This window comes from Mytilus trossulus, chromosome 7 (assembly GCF_036588685.1).
Source record: "Mytilus trossulus isolate FHL-02 chromosome 7, PNRI_Mtr1.1.1.hap1, whole genome shotgun sequence".
NCBI lineage: Eukaryota > Metazoa > Mollusca > Bivalvia > Mytilida > Mytilidae > Mytilus > Mytilus trossulus.
The window spans coordinates 26790108-26813848 of record NC_086379.1 but is presented as its reverse complement, the minus strand read 5'-3'; the positions used below and the strand labels follow the sequence as shown (position 1 = coordinate 26813848).

Below are 23741 nucleotides of genomic sequence, written 5' to 3'. Positions count from 1 at the left end.
AGATACAAACAAGCTGTTGATAATGTAGCTATAAATAAATGTCCATTGACATTATAATAATCAAAACTAAGTTGACAATGGAAGGACAGTGGTAGATCTAAGAGGGGAGGGGGGGCGGGGGGGCTTGGGGGGGGGGGGGAGTCCTGGGATTTAAACCCTCCTTTTTTTATGATCAATGCATTTAAATGGACATATAGTTGGAACCCCCTATAAAAAATGGATGGATCTGCCCCTGAAAGATTTATTTCATAGTTTTTCAGGAGCTATTTTCTATCTTTTATTGGGTTATTTTCACTTTATGTTTTATTTACATTTGAGTCACAAACAGGACAGTTAAAGACTATTCTGTATTCATTTTTCATGTATCAAGGCCTTTTGCAATGAATGTAAAATGAAAAGTAAACTGTTTGTGTCAGTCAAACTTGGCAGTAACGTATCAACCACAAAAATCAGATGCATGTGAAAAATCCAGATATACAGTGCGCTGTCAATGTTCAGATTGAATTTCATATAGTAAATTCAATTACCTTCTGAACACTACTTTCGACATTTGTAAAATCAAGTACAATTTAATGCAGTATATATAAAATTGTGTAATACCCCAAAGTTAGATAGATGGATGTGTAACAGCTGTCTTATAATACAACAACGAAAATAATGTTTGAATACTTTTCAGAGAAAAAAAATAATTTCATTGATACAGATGTCTAGATGAATAGACACTTGCAATTATAGAAATAGCATCAACTGCCTGACTTCACTGAATTTACTTCATATTGTGTAAATAATTTATTTGTCTAACCCATAAAAGTACACACATAGAATTTATTAGTTTGCTGCCTCAATTCATCAGAGACAGATTTGTACAATAGATTATAATATTGATGTTTATCACACAAAGTTAAATGTGTTATTATAATCAATAATGATGTAAGAATTTATAACAGTTTGTTTATTTTATTGTTTTTACCTGCCTGTAGGGTTATGTATGTAACCAAAGGTGAAAACAACATCTATTTTTAACAAAAGGCCCCCTAAAACATCAATATTTTAGCCATTATTGTTCCTTATTTTGGTCAAGAAAACATACTTTTACAATGTGTTAGTTATTGGACCATTAATTTTATGATCTGATATTGATCAGTTATATGGTGACCTGACCAGGCCAAATCTTTGAATTTTCAAGTTTATTTTATGGTCTCCTATCATTTTACTTTACTGAAGGAGGCTCTTAACTAAGCATAGAATTGCAACATATATTAAATTGGACTATATACATCCCAAAAGAAATCATATTGCCCCAAAAATTATGATTGCCTTATATATGAGATACCTATCCACCAGAGTCCAAATAAAATATACAGAGTAAACCACTGACAAAGTACTGTTTTTACAGTAAGTATTCCGTACAGTACACCACTACTACATAGTATTTAAACTGCAAAGTGTTAATTCTGTCACACGAACCCAAAGTATGCAAAGAGGACACAAAAATATGTCATAGATATTTTTTTGTACAGTGAGATCTTTGCAAATGAACACATAAATACAGTATCATTGAATATTTTCAAAAAAGTGTGTGCAACCTTACATGACAAAATATATCAACCTCTTACAGGAAATTCTCAAAACTACATATGCATATTCAAATATTTCATGATAATTCACGGAAATATCATGAATATGAAGAAGTTGATGACCAAAGGGAAGCAACCCTTGCAACACATAAAGAAAACTTACTATCTACTAAACTGTCCTGGTTTATCTATGGGAGGATTATGGACAGCACCCTGAAAGTAAAGAGAGATCCATTAGATCTTAGTAATATATAATGAAAAGACTTTAAACTGAACACTAAAACTTCTGGTATTGTGAACTATTTGACAGACAAACTTGATTATAATACTTCATTGTATAATAATTTGAGAAAAGTCATGGAAAGATACAAATGTATATTAATTTTAACTAGATTGGGTATCAAAGGTTAGTTGGATGTAATTTCTAATTATTCAATACCACATATTTTTTGCATTTTTGTATTTTTGTATGTTGATGATGCAACCTATTAAAGGAAGATCCAGGATTTTGTTTTTAAAAGGGTGAAATTTCAATGGACCTCCTCTATGGTCTACTTTAATTTTTAAATTTGAATTTCACAATACCAGTTGTATATCATGCTTAACTATTCTCATGCACATTAACAAACATGTTCATATCAATGCCATGTGAGATCCTCTTTCTGTTAACATGTTTCTGTACTTAATTAATTAATTGTATTATTCATTTCATTTTGAGTTTGCATTTTCTATTATCATTTTAAGTTTTTAAAATAATTCGAAAACAATCTGAAAAATTGAGCAATATGATTAAGTTAAGGTGGTACCTAACACTACAGGGAGATAACTCTGTAAAATCAGCAGAATGTTTTAATGACATTCTGTTCATGAGGGAATATTAATTAGCTTCTCAATGATCAAATAAGTGTTTGTCAAACTGCTATACATTTTGTATAACCAGTGTAATTTTCCTGATAAAACAGTTGGTTCAAATTTTTTTAATTTTTTTTCATATTTTTGTAAAAGGATCAAAGTAAATACTTTGTCAAAATTTTATGAAAATTAAACGAGCCGAATTAATTTTAGTGAAAGTGTTGGGTACCACCTTAACTTGCTTTCTAATCTGATATTGAGTGTTAAGCAATCAACAATCAGCCGTCAAATTTTTTCTCCACTCCAAGCAAATAAAAAATCTTTTGTTATGTTCTAAAAATCAATATTTCACTACATGTTAGAAAAAGTTAAAAATCAGGATTTTACAAATTGTATAAAATCACGTGAAAAAAAATTTAAAAAATTAAAGTATAGAAATAAAATAAAATAAATATAAAGCATGTTCACTGTATGTGTTTATGGATAGTTGAATCAGGCTTCTAAAACTAAAATCTGCAAAGCAAAATACTAAAACAAAAGAGTAGTAAGATAAAACTTGGCAATACTGTCACTATCAGCTGTCCAACTAGCAACTACAAACAGCATAAAACTTGAACCAAATCATAATGAGACGCCAAAATATACAAATACTTTCAAGAGAACTATTGTCTGATGAGGATTTTTCAGAGATTCATAGAAATTGGAAAAATTACTTTTTGTATTTTGAATGTTTAATTTTTGTTGGTACATTGTACCAATTTTCGTGGATTTAAGGAACAAAATGATTTCCAACGATATTTGACTTTAAATTTGCAAAGTCTGCATACAAGTTTATTGAAAATTGGAAATTCTTTGTACATTAAAATTCATGGTTCACCTTTACCAAGGATATCAACCAAAATTGGTATGGAAAGGGGGAAGGGGGTAGGAGGGGTCCCGATCCTGAAACCCCTGGTTTAAAAACATGAAAATCCAGAAATACCGGGCTTAAAAATACGAAATCCTGTAATTTGAAAAAAAGAATTCCTGGATCCCATAGGGCTAATCCTGAAATCCCCAGCTTAAAAACACCCGATCCTGGAGTTCCGATAAAGGTCCTATCCCCCCTCATGGAACCAAATAAAATGAATCCAGTATTGTATGTTGTCTCAAACTTTGACTACATTACAAGGCAGAAAAAATCTACTTGCACAATCGTAAACAACCTATTATTTTCTGAGGACACAAAGTTTAATATGCTATAATATATACTGGATGTTAAGAAGTCAAACATTATTACATTCAGAAGGGATCGGCATGCAAGTGTAACTTCAAATATAAGACACAATGTGATACAAATCGACAACATCTAAAAAGTTACGATAAAAATAACATACACAAAAACTCCCATATCAATAGTATATATTAAAATGATAAGACTCATATAAGGAGTCCACTATACCAAAAAGTTAAGTATGAGGGGGTCACAATGATTTACATGAAAATTAAAACTGAAAATGAATAAGTAAGAGGTAATATAGATATAGATAATTAATCAAAATCAAACTGTGAAATAAAATTATAGCCAGAAGCCATAGCTAAAAGCATAATTTATGTGCAACCATCACACAATACTACCTTGGTGCCATCTGTTTTCTTTTTTCTCTCCGTTGGAGAATTCTCCGAATATGAACGATATCTACCTGGTCCCTACATGCGTAATTAAAAATACAAAATAATAACACACATCCCGTCATTTCACACAAACACGTCACAACATTTAGTCATTGTATAACCTACCCGTACATGTGTGTGTCATCACTAATTATTGGATTTATATTTCCGAAGATAAAAATAAATTTCAACATCCAAACACAAACATTGATTTGTTTAATGTCTACATCACAAATCAATCATGTCAACAAAAAGGTCTTTGTTTTCTTCTCCACTATGCAGGTACACTAAAATCATTCAACATGCAACACAAAAGGCAATTCTAAAACATTGGGTGGGGCATTTGATTCCACATAATACGTCCGTTTGTTCATTTCATGAATTTTGTATGTTTCAATTTTTGAAAAAGTAGTATTTCCCCATAATGTTTCTAATAATTACATCCAAATAATTTCTGTTGTGTTAAATAGAAGTGCTTGGTGATTAATATTTCACAACAATGGTCAAAATAATTTTACTGGGGTTACTATTGTTTATAAGGGATTTCATTTGCTCGAAATTTCTCAGATAATTTCAATCAAAATGTATGTTTTTTTCTGTTTCAAAAAACCAAAATAAACAATATTTTGTAATATTTATAATATATCTCTGTTTATTCAGGATAAACAAGTATAATTCATATTGTTATTCCCTTTATGTGCCTCATTTCACTAATCAATAATCAGGTAAAATTGATCCAGAAGATGTTTTTTTCTATTCACCAATTTATCCTTTGTTCAGGGTATCATAAGACTATAAATTAACCAAGATCTTGTCAGTCTTCTGTCTGCCTTTAGCAAATAATTTTTTTTACAGAAAAAAATAATTAATTACAAAATTTACCTTCCTAATATTATACCTTGGCATGAAATGTATAAATTAAGGTTGAACAATTTCCCTCTATTTTTGAAATTATCAAATATATAGAGTTATTTAAACTAGTCTGACTTAAATGAAACATTATCAATAAACAGAAATGTTAAAAAGTCATGAGCAAAGTTTATCAGCTTGAAATTTTGAGAGTTCAAACCACAAAAATCAGTTTAATATAAATTAACTAACTATTGTTGTTTTCACATATTATTTTATAGAACAAAATAGTATAAATCTTTTTAACCCCAGTAACTTATCCATGCTTTTGGCATATGCAGTAACTTTTGCCATACATTCAGCAGAGTGCACATGCATAACATTCCATACACCTTAATGCAACCAGTGCATGCTGTAATTTGTAATGGTGCATCAAAATTATCAGACCCATTTTAAAATTCTTATATTATGTACAATGGTAATGATATATCATTTCTTAAGGGGGAGCGCTAGTATAGGCCTATTTGTATAAAGAAGCAGATGAATTTAAGGTTGCCATCCACTATTACTGCTCAAACCCGTAGCCAGGGGGGAGGGGGGGAATTTGGATGAACCCCCCTTGAAAACAAATAAGCACTGTTAAAGTCAATGTTCTGTTCAAATTGTGACTGTTAAAGTCGAGTTTGTGAGTCTAACGAACCACCCCCTTTGGCAATTCCTGGCTACCGGTACAGGCCTGCTGCTAAACAGGTAGGTTTTTAATTTTAAAAGATTCCCAAAACCAAAATGGACAGCATTAGCAACATTTTAGTTTTAGTACCCCCAATTATCATGAAATATCATTATTTTATTAAACACTTACGATTTACTAGGAAAGCCATTAAATCTACTTTTACCTGTTACATCCTAATCTATCATTTACAGTACTTTCAGTAAGGAACCATTTGATTAATTGGATAAGTCCTCAGATACCATTTGAAACTTGATATAAATAGTTGATTGTGGCCAACCTTTTTTTTAATAGGTCCAGTGTATGAAGAGTAGCAGATTTTTGGAAAGTTTATGATGATGGGTAAAAGACAGACACAAAGTGAGGAGAAAGGCCAACACTTTCATGTCAGGTTGAATAAGCTAAAATTTGGTTTCTGAAGGCAAGCAGTAATAGAGGGGGCTTTCTACTTCTAAATGAGAGGGATAACGAAGTTCAGGTTTTACTTTAAGACAGGGGAAGGCACTCTGACTGTGTAATTTATAGTTAGTCTTAATACAGCTATAGAAGAAAAAAGACGACACACAAAATACTTACAGTTTTTGCCTCTTGAAATGCTAAAGATGAGAATCCAGGTTCATAATCAACGATACTTCTCGGCTGACATCGGTACTTCTCTACCGTGGATCGTGCATTGGGTGGATTCCACTCGCTGTTGGTAAATAAAGAAAAACATACAGTTAACAGCCCTCACATTTCACTGAACAAGATGATTACTGAAGTCTTACATGTAAAAGGCTGGATAAAAGGTAAATATTTCTATACCAGAACAAGATGTCGTTTCAAAACAGCTGTTGCACAATCACACTTTAAAAAAAAAAGATGTCACTAAAGATCGTTAATTTAAAACAGACGTAACAACACAACTATGATTAGATGATGGAGTCGACATTTAACAGATTTTAGAAGTGTTACGGAAATATCAAATTGCCTGCGACTGAAATTGATTTTAATTATGATGCAATCTGCAGGTTTTTACCTGTAATGTTCCAATAAACCAAGCTGTTGAGAGAGAAAAGATTTCATAATTGATTGAACGTAAAGGATATTTATGACTTTTTAATAATCTATGGTTCACACTTAGGAAAGTATTAACAATCCATATATAGTATCAATTTCAGAAACAAAAACCTTGCCTTATATTGATTTATCCTAATTAATAATTCAAAATTTGAAAGGACAGTGACAGGAATGGACACTTGGGAAACCATTCAACTCATTTTAATTGAGCGCTTGAAACACATAACACTTATACACCATATTGTTCCAGCACAAATTAAATTCTGATCTATTTCTTAACCAGCATTAAAGTAAATTACACAGGGATTTTATTTGTTCTGTTCAGATACTGAACTGATCATTTGAATGTTTAATCCTGAGATGAGTTCCTAACTGTTTCAAAATTGTGATACATACAAGTTTTAAGTTACATTCATTATTAAAAGTAATATTCTGTAGGTTTATTTATTTTGGTTGGTACCAAGTTTTGTGGATTGAAAAAAACTCATATATTTCATGAATAATTTATTTTATGGTTTTGGTCGTCTCATTGCAGGCAATTTAAAGCCTAGAGAAAAGATGTGCTTTGATCATTGAACATTTAAAATCATGATTTACATTTACCCATTAACACCACAAAAATTGGTATCCCACAAAAAATAATGAACAATAGAAAACATAAGTCATCTGGTTTATGAAAATTCTTTATACCGAGTTATTAAACTTGTATTGCTTACTTATTGTACCCTGACATATAACAAGATGAAATGTTTTGTGTTGCTGGGAAAATGTGATGAAAATGTCTTATAAGAAGATATATTCTAAAGTTACAAGTTTTTGGCAAAGAGGAGGTCGTAAATTTAGGGTACTGCAAATGTGACACTATGTTTGGCATAACTAGATGAAGCTGTGAGATGTAGGATGAAGGAAATGTGATTTGCATTTCTTACGGTGCATGAAATTTTATAGATATTTTTTGCATACTAGAAGTTGAACAAAATTTGTCACATGGTATGATTTTTAGTGCTGTATATCATGTATTGCTGGGAGTATGTTGATGAGGGAAATCTGATTAGAATTTCTTTATATGGTGCCTGAAATTTGATAGATGTTTTTGCCATACAGGAAATTGAACAGAAAATGTGTCACATGGTATGATATTTAGTGCCATATATCATGAAGCTATAACTTGTTACTGAGAAACAAGAAATATGAGAGAAATATGGACAGAGGTTAACTAGTCTACCTACCTTCCTTGGAACACAAAGTATAATTAAGCAGGGTATAGGAATCTTAAGACTATATTTAATTATTTCTTGTGTATAAAATATATAAATCTCCTTTTAAGGTATACCTCCTGGCAATCTATTAAGAGTTTTTCTGAATATAAAAGACTCTGTTTTGAAGTCATTTTTTGATTGTTGATTTACAATGTTAGTTGATCCTTACAACAATAAGATTCATACAACATAAAAGCTTGAAGTGATTACTTATAAGCCTTCTATCTATAGTACATGGTAACTGACTATAAGTCCTCTCAGCACATGAAATAATGTAAAACTAAGTGTAAACAATCGCCATTTTTTTTTTGTAAGTACCCAAAACTACCATCGATGTGTTGTTTTCTTTACAAAAAGTCTATCTCAGCTCACTGTACACATTCTTGTCAAATTCTTAAATAAGTAACCCATCACCAATAAATTAATTAAATAACAAATAACTAAACCAAAATGGTGGATAAAGTGTCAGTAAAACAAAATAATATGTTTGTTATTTTTCAAATAACCGTGATAAAACTGACATCACCATAGAATTTATAACGCACCAAACTTTATTTGTAATCTTTACCTATTCAACTAAATAAGTATGTTATAAAAGTCTAATTATTGATTTTTTTCTGTTTCATGGTTACTATGGTGATTATTCCAAACCTTTGCCATCTTACCTTAGGAAATCAAAGAGTTCTTTAAACCATGATCTGATATAGACCAGAGAAAATTAAAAACCTAATCAAAGAGAGATAACTCTAAGTGTTTTTGATTTCACATGTGTGACTTTCTATCAATGCAAATTTCTAAAAAAAAATTTAGCCATTACCCTGCTTTACAGCTTTGATATCCAAAGGAATCCAAAAATAAAAATAAAAATAAGGATGAAAAAAACAAACCCAAAAAGATGTTAAAATTAAGCACACGCTGAAATTAAAATCATGGAGAAACACATTTATGAATGTTGTAATACAAATACACAGAATGCACATTTATACATCAACATACAGGACTACACTAGACAAACACACAACTCACAATGACATTTATCATCAAACTGTTGTAAGGTTGCTGTCACATAGACAGATAAAATGGGCATCTTGTTTTCAAAATCCCATGAATTTGGAGGTCAAAAAGATAAGATGGCAATGGTTGATTGCTATAGTTCTAGTATAAAATTCTATTAAAATCTCTACAATTTTTGTGACTGATTTAAAAGAAGGACTAACATTATTAATATCTGTGTATTTCCTGAAACCCAAATATAAAATGTTTTGCCATTGTGATTATTGTCAATAATTGATAAGCAAGCTTTGTGCTAGGAGGGGATTACAATAATGATGAACCTACTCTAGGTAATTCAAGAAGTCTTGCACCTCTTCCGAAATTTCAGTATCTCTGAAATGTTGGAGAAAACTTATACAATTAAGCATATATATCATAAAAATAACTTATTTTTTTCCCATTTTTATTCTGGTTATAATTTATATATAAAATATTGAATTTAAAATATAATTTTTAAATTCTGTTTAAATTTAAAAAACATAATCTATTTCCAATTAAATTACAAAATTATTCAATGTTGAAAATATTGTCATTTTCAATAAAAATTTACTTTATATAGATTTCTGTCAAAAAAGAAAATTAAAATTTAAAATAAAATGATCAATTTGTCAAATAATGGCATGCTGCATTTCTATGGTTACAAAAAACTGTCACTGAACAGGGGTATGCATGCACTAGCAGTTCAAATAATTCTGAAGTGTATTTTTAGGATATATTTTTTTAGTGACACAGTATATAAAAAATACAAAATTATAAAACTTTTTTTAACATAGCAGTGAAAAGATAAAATATTACACATGCTTAAGTTGGTGTGTAGATAAGTTATAAACGCAAGGGGATAGACCTTAGCTCAGTGCTTGGAGCACAAAAATCATGCTTGAAACATGAAATCCAGCAATTTGATTGCTTCATTCTTGAGTCTGAGTACAAAAATCTTGCTCGAAAGTTTTGACCGCAAGGCCTGGACATTTTCAATAAATTCAGGAAATGAATGAAAAAACAAATGTCAATCATGACAGAAAAATTAATATAATTTAAAGGTGCATGAAGAAATTACATTGTCAAAGGGGTGTAGAATAAACTAAGAATCTTTACAAGGCATTTTTTTTCTTCATAATACATGTTGGAAGAGGATTAAAAGAGTATTCCGATTGGACAATGCTTGGATGATGCAAATTGATATAGGACATCAAGGCAGACACCACACATAATACAGAGACATGTACGTTTGTTAATACATGTAATGACACACATCCTGACTACAATGATGCAACACATGACACATACATGTATCACATGTTAAAACTTCAGTTTAATTAGTCCACACCTTCAAGGCACTTTTTTGGTGGGTCACATTCATCTAAGAGTTCAATTCAAGTTTTTGCTTTATAATTTAATCATTTGAATTTCGATGTGCGGCATGGTTGTTAATGAGACAACACTGCACCAGAGATCAAATGACGTAGAAATGAACAACTATAGGTCACCTTACGCCTACGTCAATACTGCATATCAAATTTAAATTAATCTCGGTATGCTTTTGTATCACCGAACATTTTTTTCATGTTTTATAAATGTTCAAACTGTTAATTAAAATTCTTGAATGACTATCAATATGAAAAATATATTCTTCATTTTATTTTTTTCTTCTTTATCACTGTTTAGCTTATACATGTTATATGCCCATTAAAAAATGTTTCAGATTGTACTGGTGTTATTTGCAAGTTATATAAATAAAATTTGATCATATAAGACGATAGCATTTTGTTTTTGTTGAGAAAACCAATTTTAAACTGAAGTTTTAACACTTTTAATATAACCAAGTCTTACCATCAGCGACAAGAATAAACACATATCAAATAAACAGTTCCAAGTTTAATTTTGATTTTTTTTTTGCTTATTTCAAATTTATCAAATTCTTTTAGCACCTTGGAACTTTTTGCAAACCAAAGAAACACCATTTACTTACAAAGTCTTTGGTTTTGTAGATGATTTAAAATCTGCTTTGAAATCTGATAAACTTTTTGATCTGGATTTAGTTGTAGATGAGTTGTCGGGCTCTGATCTATAACCAGCATCTACATCTGAAAAACACAAAAATGTTTCATAAATTGAAAAAATCTTTTATATGGTACTGTTTTTCTTTTACACTGCATGGAATGCAAAAGTGCCAATATGTCGAAGAATTAGACACTGGTGAAATCATGACAAACAGAATCCCGTTCAAGCTTATATTAATCTCAGTTTAAAACCTACAATGGTTACAAATATAACATTCCCTTTCGTTTTCCTGTTCTGGTATTTCAAGATACAATTTGGTGGAAATGCACAAATAATTATCAAGAAAAGGGAGATAACTCTGTAAATCTTCTATCATTCTAACCCAAAGATATCTAGAGACGTCATAAACTAGCAAACATATGAAATACAATTTTAAACTAAGGATGAAGGTTACCTCAAAATTGGATGATAAGGAATGCAGATTTTTTTAACCATATTTGAATTCTTCTAAATTGCATGATTGTTACAAAGACTGGCACTTACTATAAAATACACCTAAACATCTGGAGTCTATTTCACAAAAAAAACTTAGGACGTAGATTGATCGTAAGTATACTAAATTGTTTATGAGTTACGACAAATCTTAGTTGTAAATTTTTTCATGAAATTGACTCCTGTATCTGTGCTTATTTGACAGTGCCTAAGTATAATTCAAGAGCTTTTTGGATGCATAAAATTTAAGGTAAATTGAAACATTATATGAAATTTGACATGTTTGATGTTTTATCAACACATTTTTTTATGACACAATTGATTGTTTTTGAAAAAGTTTTATATTGTCTGAAAGAAATTCAATTCTGATTTGAAGTTTTGCTATTGTTTGATGGTACATGTATTCGTTCATATGTTGAATGTTCAACAACTTTTTCGGTTGGTTTAAGATGTTCATTGAATATTTGACACTGATGATTCAATTCAATTGCTCAGGACTTGTTGGAGACGTAAAATTGCAAACTGAGTGTTTATAAGCTAATCTTAGACCACTAAGCTACTGAGGCACCTATCTTAGTTGAAAGGGTTTGGCTTTAAATGTTTGATGCATACATCTTTGTAGTTAATGTCATGAATGTGTTCAAATGTTTGATGCATATGTCTTGATAGTTTAATGTGTTCAAACGTTAACTTAAATTTATTGTTCTTATTTTGTATGAACAACAGACTGACTTCATTCCTTCAGTTTTACCTTTCTTTCCTGTAAACAGTTCTTTTCTTTGGTTAAAATCTGTTTTGGTAATTTTTTCTGTCTGCGAAGATGATAATCTTCCATTCTGTTTGTTCTTTTCACTAACACGAAATTTAGATGAGTCTTCTCTGTGTGTAGAAGGAAGTTCATATGCAGGCTTGTAGGGATTTTCTTCTGCAAAATATTAAACAACAGGGTCAAACATATAGGTAATAAAACATTCTTAAGCAATGAGTACCTTTTTCCTGTTTTACACTAGTCATTTTTTGGGCCCTTTATAGCTTTTGTTTAGTGTGAACCGAGGCACTGTGTTGAAGTCCTGTCTGCATTGCTGTTTGGCAAAACCAGTAATGTTTTAGCAAGTTTTGACAAAACAAAAAATCTTGGCTTGTTTAGAAAAATGACATGCAACTTGGACATTTCTCCCCAAAATGTACCAATGTCAGTTTCAGGGGAAGTGCAAAGTGGAAGTTCATCTAATGGAGTCAACTGATAGTCACTGAACTCATCTTGTAGCTTGTTGAAAATATCGTTACGTAGCTCAGGTAAACAAGTCCTACATTTTGACTTTTGGTTACATTGAAAAAGACCGATAAAACCCAAGGTCGTATTACTTCTAAATACCGGAAACAATTCCGGTCAGAAATCCGGGTGAAACGGGTAATGTTAGAAATTCCCGGGACCCGCCGGGTAAAGAAAAACTCCCGGGTGAGAGGTGAAAATAACGGGTGTCACCCGCAAAAAACGGGTGAGTTGACAGGTATGCCTATAATTGTTTACTTTTTACACTTTGTGAAGTGTTGTCTCATTGGCACTCATACCACATCTTCTTATATCTATGTTAGGCCAATTTTGATTGGATTAAGACTGCCGTCAATGCCACTGTTGAGAATCAGAGTGAATGGCAATATAACTGTAGGGCAGTTCAAGTTTGCAAAGTTTGATTTTGTGCATTTTAAGAGTATTGCATTAGAATAGGAATAACATTACTGAGTTCAAAGAGTGCTGTTATCAATTGCAAATATTCTAACCGACTACAATCTGTAACATCACCATTGATTTGCAACCATCAAACCCTTGACTTATGCTGACAAGTTTATAAATCGGGATTAGACCGTTGGTTTTCCCCTTTGAATTGTTATATACTAGCCATTTTGGGACATTTATAGCTTGTTGTTGGGTGTAAGCCAAGGCTCTGTGTTGAGGAACCATACTTTGGCCTAGAATGGTTTACTTTTTACAATCGTGACTTGGATGGAAAGTTGTCTCATTGATATTGTACAACATCTTCTTATACATATCTATGTAGTGTTTTCCTTAATAAGCATGCTTTGACTTCAGTCCTTCAAGTACTTTTTTCTCTCAATTTTTTATAGAAATAGGCAGAATCTACACCAAAACATTTACTCTCATGCACAAAAGGTATATAATAATATTATGCACAGGTTTACCATTACATGAACAGAACATGCAGGTTCCTTTATACAAAATATAAATTAACAATTCTTACAAGACAATAAATAACACTTCAGTAACATATAATTGCATTACATAATGGTGTTACATTGTATACATTAAGTAAGGGTGAAATGAACATCTTCTCTGAATGACGTAAGGTTAGTTACCAGTAAATTACTAATTTGACTACTGGTATTAATAAACTATGACAAGCTACAGTTAATAAAACTAATGTGATATAACTACTCTATGCAAACATGTCATGAAATTGTGTATTAAAATATGTACTTGTGTGACAGGACAAAATTTATGTCTGCATTTGACCTGCATTACTGAAAATTTCCTCAAATGATGATTTTTAAATTTATTTTATTTTGAGGCATAATTTGAACAAGGGTAGAATATCGCATTGACATCATGTTTCTAGGCTACACAATATAAGGAGAAAGATTTTTCCAATTCTGATATTTTCGAGTGCTGGCTACAAGCTGAGTAAAATTAAGTGCTCTGATTTAAGCTTTAATCTTGATAGAAAACTGGTTTCCTTTTAAAGAACAACTTACTGGTAACTGTTTCCTCAACTACAGGTTTCTTTGTATCTAAAATGAAATGTTTTGATGATGTAACAGCACAAAATATCACAAACACAAACACACACAAGCAGGATGTTATCAAACATGGTGACACAAGAAGGAACACTTCATCCCTGATCAATCTTGCAGTTATTGTTACACAAATTTGTAAGTTTAAATAAATGCTTGATTGATAGTTCATTTAAAAAATAAAGTTGATCAAAAGTGCCAAATTTTCAGAAATGAATACTGTTAATTCAGAAATTATTGCAATGTTTTTATTATTGGGAAAAAATGCGACAAGGCAATAATTCAATTTCGATTTTTTTTTAATGAATAAAACAGGATTTTTCTCAGAATCGCAAAGATCAAAATCTCAGATGACAAAATTGCAATAATAAATGCACAAAATAATTTCTGAATTTATAGTATTATGATATGATGTTGATATGTTTCTAGCACCTTCAAATACATTTCTACAAGTTAGTTTTTTAATGTCAACTTGTTGGAAGAATTCATAGATTTTTCTGGCCTAGTATGAATGTAAATGCTGTCATTTCTCTTTAGCTTTGTAACTATTCAAAACGTAAGCCTAAACATGAAGATAACTGAAGGGAGAAACTTCACTTAATATCTTGATGATTTTCAAAGTTTTATTTTTTCCCTATATGATCACTCTCTGTTAAAATATGTAATCAAATACCTAAATAAGAAATACAAACAATTAGCCAAACATCCTTACTATCTTGTAATGTTTAAATGTAAATTTCTAAACAATTTAAAACCCCGTCCAAATGTCCAACATTTTATAAACAATGACAAGACGAACTAAAGATGTGACAAATGTTTGTATATCCATAACCAATGAACAATAACAAATTCCGCTTATATCATATTTACTAGCAACAAAAATGTGAGATAACGTCCGCTTGAATTAGACCTATTGTCTACAGATACAAAATACGACAAAAAACTTTGAATGGTTCATTTCATCTTGTCTATAAGCATGTATCGATCAAAGTCGAGACTTTGTAAACTGATGTAAAATTAAGACAACTTTCGTAATGTTTTGATTTTTATTGATTTAGATGTTTGTTTCCATTGTCAGTTTAAAAAACGGAGGTGTTATGTGTACTTTACATGTAACAATGTAAACAGACTTTATAAAATTAAGATGGGGTATGATTGTCAATGAGACAACTATCCACTAGAGCCCAAAGAATGAAGATGTAGAAATATAAATAACTTTTTTTCTCATAGTAAACTTAGCTTTCTTGGGAAAAAAAGAAACTTATTTCTTTCATGGAAGGAAAATAAAACTTTTCATTTTCAAATTATAACTTTTTCTTCTTATTTTTCAACAATTTTTAATTCTGCATACCTCAAACATGTTTGTGCCATTGAGGATATATCCATGCATACAAAATATATAATACATGCAGGAGGATTTACAAATATCATGCTAAACAATTATTAATAGTACTGCCTGTATTTGAGTTCGGTGAATAAATGCAGCCTGTTTACAATTCATTTAAGGCATGACTGTAAAAAAAATTCTGTCTATGAAGAAATAACATAAAAAATTTGTTGCATACTGAATTATGTGCGTTATTTAACAGTGTGCACCACATTTTTTATGTTATTTCAAAAAGACAGAAAAAATATTACAGTCATTTCTTATTTTAATTCTAAATTCCATTTTAAATCGTAGAAAACCATTAAAAAACATTGATGACGTCACGGTCACAAGACTAAATTATGTCTATGGGCTGATAACAAAATAACGTCAGCCACTCAGAAGACACGTTACATCCAAAACTAAATTATTGTACTATTAATAAATTGTCATATCAAGCAACAAATATTCTGTACCCTTTTTTTTTCAGATATCAAAAGTTTGTCTTGCGGCCTATGACTTATTTCAAAGGTTGATGATCTTGTGTTGAGACAGCTTTAAAATTCACTAATGTCTTATTAAATGATAAACAGAGTAATTTGTACAAAAAAGGACAATGACCTGATATGTACTCCAAAGATGATTAAAGCTTGGCCTAAATATTGGTAGAAGAAGATATGCATCAACCATGATCATTTTTGCATAAATGTTTTCATATTATTTAATCAAGAACCCAATTAATTAATAAAGATAGTTATCAATGTGACAAATTTTGATTTAATCAACCTGATATGTAAATCTGATAATATATCATTATGACACAATCAATTGTCCTTTTTGGAACAAGGAATGCACACAATGTAAAAATGCCTACTTAGCATAAAACTTATATCCCAAACAGCTAGAAATCAGTTTTAACTTAAAAGATATATAGTAGCAAATTTTGGTTATTTTTCATAGGAGCCTTCCCCTTCTTTTTACTAAAGGTATATATTCCCAAATTTAATTAAATGTTAACTGCAACTTTTTTTCTTTTTAGACTTAGAAAATTTTACTCCTCTGTATAGTGGAATATCAGTCATGTTTTTACTATCATTCATGACCATTGGTGAGAAAGATTCAGAGAATACAACCTTTAATAAAGTGATGGTTTCCTCTTTTCTCATTGCCCTCTTTGAGATATATTCAGATCAGAGATGTATTCAATATCTATCATGACCCTTAGTAAGGTAAACTCAGAGAATTAAACTTACATTGTTGTGATTCATTTAAGAAAACTCTGACAATTATACAGCCTGATGCAAATATGGAAATGAAAGGTTTTAGTGCTATAGCCTACAAAATGACACCACCTAGCAATATCCCTTATGCTGTAATACTTCTAACTTGTTACATATTCCCTGTACTAGATAGTTCCTGACCATTACAATTACGATGCCTAGAAACAAGTACCTTCTTTTGACTTTGGTTCTGTCTTCACTTCTGGGAATTCATACGTAGGTCTGTAGGAGTTGGATTCTGAAATTAAGCAAAAAAAAAAAGATCAACTATTTGTATTATGAAGGTCAGTCCTTGTTTCAACTTGAAAATGGTTAACAATGTAAATATTAAACAGGGTATGATATGAAATGAGATGAGATGAACTAAACAAAATATAAAATGATGTAACTAAACTAAATTAATGATGTTTAACTTCATGCATGATGATATACTAGTATTTTCAAATCTATAAAATTAAAACATAATGTATGATGTTCAAGATTTACACCAAAAAATTAATAAAATAAAATGAATGGTAATCAAGATTATAACAAAAATCAAAATAAAAAGAACAGCTGAAATTCAGTAGCTTAGATCAATCTTTTTTTATATATAATTTCCAACTCACTGAATTTCTACTGTCAGATGGTTATGAATATTCAACGGAGATAAAATTTAGAAGATTAGTTTAATATAAGAAAATATGAAACCATGCTAAATATGAGTAGATAATTTGTAAAATAAAGCAAAATTAGTATAATATAAATGTTTTCTGCGGACCATTCTATTTACTGTTGCCTGACAATGCAATTAGTTAACACCTTTCATAAGTGAAAATCCTATGTGATGACAGACCATATTTATCTCTTATATATTGATAGATGCTCAAACAAATACCTTTTAAATTTTATGTAATGCTCAAAACTTTATTTTTCAAAATTGAACATAAATAAACAATTCTTGTATCATTTTTTTTTGTTACAAAAAGGTAAGGTTGTCTAGGTACTCCTCATGTATAAATCTACACGTATGTTGTTAAATTCAAACCACACATAAGATTGACAATTCCACCTTCTATTTTTTTTCTCAATCTTTTCATAGACCAATCCTATGCAATATAAAAGGATACCTTTAATCCTTAAATTTCTACTTTTTTCACTACTTTAACATGCATTTTCCTGTCCCAGACACAACATTAACATGACAATACAACATAGCACAGACATATACAGAATAAAGTTCCATCAATTACTAACTTTATACAGATATTTAAAGTAAACACTTAATGGATCACAACTGTATCATTATATAACTTAATCTGAATGGTTTACACATCAATCAATCCAATATTTAGGTATTTTTCTGTCTGGACATACATGTATATTTCATTCAGTTTTATATTCACACATGGAACCTTGTGTATCATTACGTAATGAAAGATATTGGTTTAGATGTTAAAGATTTTTCAGAAATGTTCAAGAAGAAAAGTATTTTACAAGAACATAATACAATGATTGATTGATTGTCGGTCGCTTTACACCGCATTAGCACAAAAGGCTATATCGTGGCGAGAGCTAATTTGAATATAGAAATAGAATTTTTTATAGGGACACCCCAAATACTAAGCACCATTTCAAACTATATTACATTCTTTAAACAACGTAGCTAATTAGATGAGATGAAATTGAATAACCTGGAATCTTTCGTATGATAATTGATCAAGTGTTTGAAATCATTATTCTAAATTTACTTTGGATTAATTTATAATGAGGCAGTCCTTCTTTCCTTGTTCTCATAACTCAAGTCCAGTTTATAGATAGACCAACAAAAGGGCTATCACAGGCACTATCCTGCTATCAGAAGTCCAAGACTGGTCTTATGTCTGACAGAAGTGGCAAATCCAGGAGGTTGGTTTTAGGGGTTGGAACTCACCTTTTTTTTTTGACGATCATTGAATTTGAATGGGGACATATAGTTGGACTCCCTTTTTACCCTCTTTAATAAATGGCTGGACCTGCCCCTGAACAGCTTATTTTTAAGAAACAATAGAACTTATCGTATTATCCCACACAGAGAGTAACATATGTAGTCTTTGTAATTCAGTACAGAAGAGATGCCAAGACTGTTTAATAAAAGCAGCATATGCGAGTTTTTACTCGTCAAATTGTATAACATGAAAACATAAATACATGTACAAACACTAAAAGGGAAAGGTGTAACAAGACAGATAAACTAAAAATATTCTCACCAAACAGTTCACTCACTGAGACAGCATTTAAAATAAAATAATACATACAATTACACACACAATAACACATGCACATCAACGTCAAAAAGATTCACGTACATGACTGGGAATATAAATGCAGAAACTCTCCAGTTTTCATTGATTTTACATCAGATTTACAGACAGATTTAACAAAATTAAATCTGTGATAGAGCTACTTTAAATGACAAGTATTATACATTATAACGAATTCTTATTCAAAAATTAACTTTAGCTATACTGTCAAAAACTTACATGAAAAAAATTATATATCTGAGTGTCGCTTTTTTGTAAAAGTGTTTAAAATATAATCTTTTCATCTCATAATATGTTACATCAATGTGATTTAAGATACACCTAATTGTACAAAAATATATGAATAAATCAAATTCTAGGATGCAATTTAATATATATGACTCAAATGATATAATAATTGACAACTGTGATGTAATTTCCTCATACCAAGTATCAAATCATTGACAACTTCAAAAAAGAAAATGTAAAATGCAACTGAATCTTAACCCTTCATCTATAAACTAATTAAGTTCCAAGCCTTTTCAATAGTATCATCAGAAAACTGAATAAATGGTCTTTGTAGTAATGCAAAATATCATGCCTTCATCACATATAAGATTACTCAATTTGTTACTTTTATAAAATCTAATTAAACATGAGCTTAGCTGAACAAGTTGGTATGAAGCTAAATGTGCTGCCTGGACAAAACAACTTTCAAAGACAAGGAAACATGCTAGAATGAACAAGATTCAAATGAAAATAAATGCATGATTTGGTTATATAGAAGGAATGAAACTTGTTGAATGTAAATATGCTATCTTGGAAACATTCTATGGCATCCTGCTTTAGTCTTATTAGGACTGGCTTTTTTCTATGTTAAAAATCTGTTAAAGGTGCTTCCATAACACCATGGAATTAAAAAGGGTATACTTTTTAAGAGTAAAATGGAATTCCTACAGTTATAAATTACAAAGAAAATAAAAATAGGAAAGGAAATAGGGAATGTGTCAAAGCGACAAAAACCCGACAATAGGGCAGACAACACGAGAAAAGGCCAACATGATTAAAAGTGCACATCACACATATGAATGTTAACAATTCATCTGAATTATATGAATAGAAAGACTGTTACATGAGAAATTAAATATTAAGAACATGCAAAAATATGAAAAATAGCAACAGCTTTGTGGCATACATATATATAATGTATATACAAATTGTGTTATAACTGTGTATTTTAAAAACATATATCATAAATATTCTGATAAAAGATTGTATTGCTGAAAGGGAAGTGATTATAATGACTTTTCTGATAGTTTAAGACATGTTCACAAGCTATTTTAATATCATTAAAGAGTAATTTAAATACTTTCAAATGATTTTTATGGTCATAAATTAATTACAGAAAGCATGTGACATTTTTCAATCAACACTTTTCTGACAAATGAAAATAATAAAATTTCAAACAAGATAAATTGCTTTAAAAATATTCATCATGTACAGTTAATCTTCTTTACTAATTTTTTTTAAGGAGAATATATATTATTGAATTATAGAACCTTATTTTTTTTCTCAACCTCAAAGATTTTCCAGGTGTAGAGCAAAGATCGGTCAGCTCAGATTAAGTGTCAGGTTATACTAATTAGGGGGACATGTTCTCCTTAAATGTTATCTTGTGAACAAGCACGTTGAAAATCAAGCTCAGCTTGAAGGTCTACTAAAAAGCAGATTTAATAATCCTTTTCGATTAACATGTTTTCATCCTGAACATGCATTTAATTTGCCACTGGACGTTAAACTCCCATCCATAATCATCATCATCATCATCATTATAGATTTTCAGGATTAAGTATCCTGTTTAATCAACCTTTAAAGGATATCCATGGTAACACTTACACTACTGATTTAACAGATTTAATGCCTCTTTTGAACACTTTCCTGAAAAGCTTAGTATGAAGGATTAAGTTAGAGAGGCTCTAATTCTATTGGCTTTTTTATTCTTATTAATTTGGAGAACTCAATTGCCCTAAGAATGAGGGAACTATTTCCAAAACGCAGATTCCGTATTCCAAATCAAGTAGGACATAATTCTCCCCTTACTTTACTTATACAATTCATTTACTGGAAACAACAATATCAAGAGGTTTTATTATCTTATTTTTAAGCATTATTGCAAAAGTACTTCAATTCAAGGACACAATTTGTGTTTTCCATTAAATTTAATTAACTCATTGTTGCCCATCCAATAATAATATGCTATAATATTCTATAATAAATTAGATATTAAATTAGTTTTTCAGGTTTTTACAGCTTATTCAAGTCATAATGACAGTCAACAGATGGGAATAAAGTCCTTTGATCAGAATGCTATCTTTCAATGTTTTATAAATATAATATATTTAATCAGAAGCGAACATTTCATCATAAAATATAAAAGCCAAAACCAATACAATTAAATATTCAAATGGAAGAACAATTTGCCAGGTGACTCCCAAGCACATTAATCTAAATCAGTAGTAAAATCATTTAATTTAGTAATTTTTTCCTATTTTATAGCAAATTAGGTCGTAGATATTAAAATCTTTTATGATATCAAAATCTTTTATAAATCTTGTATAGAAGAATGCAAGTGTTAACTTTGTCCTCAATAGGAACTGGGGAACATTATTTTCTACAATTAAAATGTGTACTATATTGAAATCTATACAATATAATCCAGAAACTTTATACAAAGGCGATCTGATTATAGACTGCTATGTGCTGATAAGATTCGTAACTAAATAGTCAATGCACAAAAGAAATGAGTTTCTTTAATTGAAATGCATTTTTTTTTTCAAAATAATTAGCATATAAAAAGAATTTTATTTTTATTTTGAAAGGTCTTTTAAAATCAAAGAATGTATTTGAAAATGTCTGAATTGAATGTGCAATTAGCATTCATGATTCAATAGTAAAGATGCGGAATTTGAATGATTATGACCCAGATTTTGCAAGTCATCATATTCAATGCTACAATGTCCTATTTTTTTTAGACTCTTTAGAATTTTTTCAGCAAATCATTTTCTTCCCAGCCATATATTTTTTGAAGACATCTTTTTAAAGACATAAATGCCTATAACTTTTTTTATTTAATTTAAGATACAATTCCATGCTCTAGAATTTTATTCAGTAAATTTGATCTTTTTGTTCTTTCCTAACCATATCTTTGCTGAAGTTATTGTCTTGAACATTCTTTTTTAAAAGTTTACCTTATCTGCAAAATTATACATAAACACATCATATGAATGAATAAATTTAGGTTCAAATATAGCTTCATATAAAGAATAAATTACTATATAATAGAACAAACTTATATCAGATAATATATATGTGAACAAGAGTTTTTACGAGTCACATGCAAGGGAGGTAACAAAAACAAAAGCTGAACAAAAAGTAAAACAACCTGCTTGTTTGTATAGACAATCCATGATAACAGTGACATCTTCCACCTCTTTCTCTGTAAATAACATATCCAACAGGAGTTAGTATAGTATAGCATGGGTGTTAGTCTACTGTATTTAAATTTAGAAATGTGCCAAATGTAAAAAAGAAGATGTGGTATGATTGCCAATGAGACAACTATCCACAAAAGATCAAAATGACACAAACATTAACAACTAAAGGTAACCGAAGCCTTCAACAAAAGCTATTGCTGATTCATGGAATACTGGAATACTAATTTTCTTGGATTTCATGGGTAAACTATAAATTTTGAAAGTGTTCCATATCAAAAATACAATTTTCATGAGGCTTCTATGTCAACTTTGGCAAAACTGCAAAATCAAGTATCCAGGAAAATACAATCTTTCCTCAATCCATAAAATTGGAACCCACAAAAAAAAATGAACTGAAAGTAATCATCTTGTTCAAAGCGTGAATCAATTTTGAACGGTTTATATTGAAAAAATTTAAATGCAAAAAGAATTTTTCATATATTATAATGCATGACCCATTGTTTACATTTAAATACAGTAGAAAAATGATGATGGTAAAATGATCAAAAACAATTGTACCTGTTATTTGTTTGATGTTTATGAAAGTCATGCAAATGATGGATCATGGGAAATGTCACATGATTACAATAACTCATAGGAATGACCTTGAAAAAGGTCACATTTGTACAAATCCCAAACATTGCAGGGTAACTAGGAGATGGGTTTATGTATACTTTATAATAGTTTATATACTGGTAAACTAAATGGGTAAAACAAAGTCTTATTCTCTACAAGACAACCCTCAAGGACAATCTGTCATGATAGATTGGAATGAAAAAAATGTCACTGAAAATATTCATTAGTGGTTAGTTAATGCGAAGTCTGTCAAATTTGCTTGTCTGACAAAAAAATTAAACATGTTTTCTAACAATGAAAATATTCAAGTGGTATTTAAAAACAAAAGCATTTTACAATTTTAAGCCATGTAAATTTTTAAGTAATACTGACATAACATGCAACTACCT

General features: G+C 30.1%; 1 protein-coding gene across 8 annotated transcripts in view; it reads right to left on the bottom strand.

The window, feature by feature from the left end:
* The window catches only part of LOC134724854 (uncharacterized), a 120131-nt gene that overhangs the window by 30382 nt on the left and 66008 nt on the right, over positions 1-23741 (bottom strand). For 3 of the 8 annotated variants that reach the window (XM_063588152.1, XM_063588153.1, XM_063588154.1), the window contains 10 exons: positions 22686-22739; positions 19211-19225; positions 17155-17220; positions 14298-14333; positions 12277-12450; positions 11002-11116; positions 9318-9365; positions 6238-6352; positions 4047-4118; positions 1741-1790 (listed from right to left, as the gene is read on the bottom strand). In XM_063588152.1, coding sequence (XP_063444222.1) covers positions 1741-1790; positions 4047-4118; positions 6238-6352; positions 9318-9365; positions 11002-11116; positions 12277-12450; positions 14298-14333; positions 17155-17220; positions 19211-19225; positions 22686-22739 — 745 coding nt within the window. The remainder of the gene's footprint in view (positions 1-1740; positions 1791-4046; positions 4119-6237; positions 6353-9317; positions 9366-11001; positions 11117-12276; positions 12451-14297; positions 14334-17154; positions 17221-19210; positions 19226-22685; positions 22740-23741) is intronic. The other 5 variants (XM_063588157.1, XM_063588156.1, XM_063588158.1 and 2 more) reach the window with 2 other exon arrangements.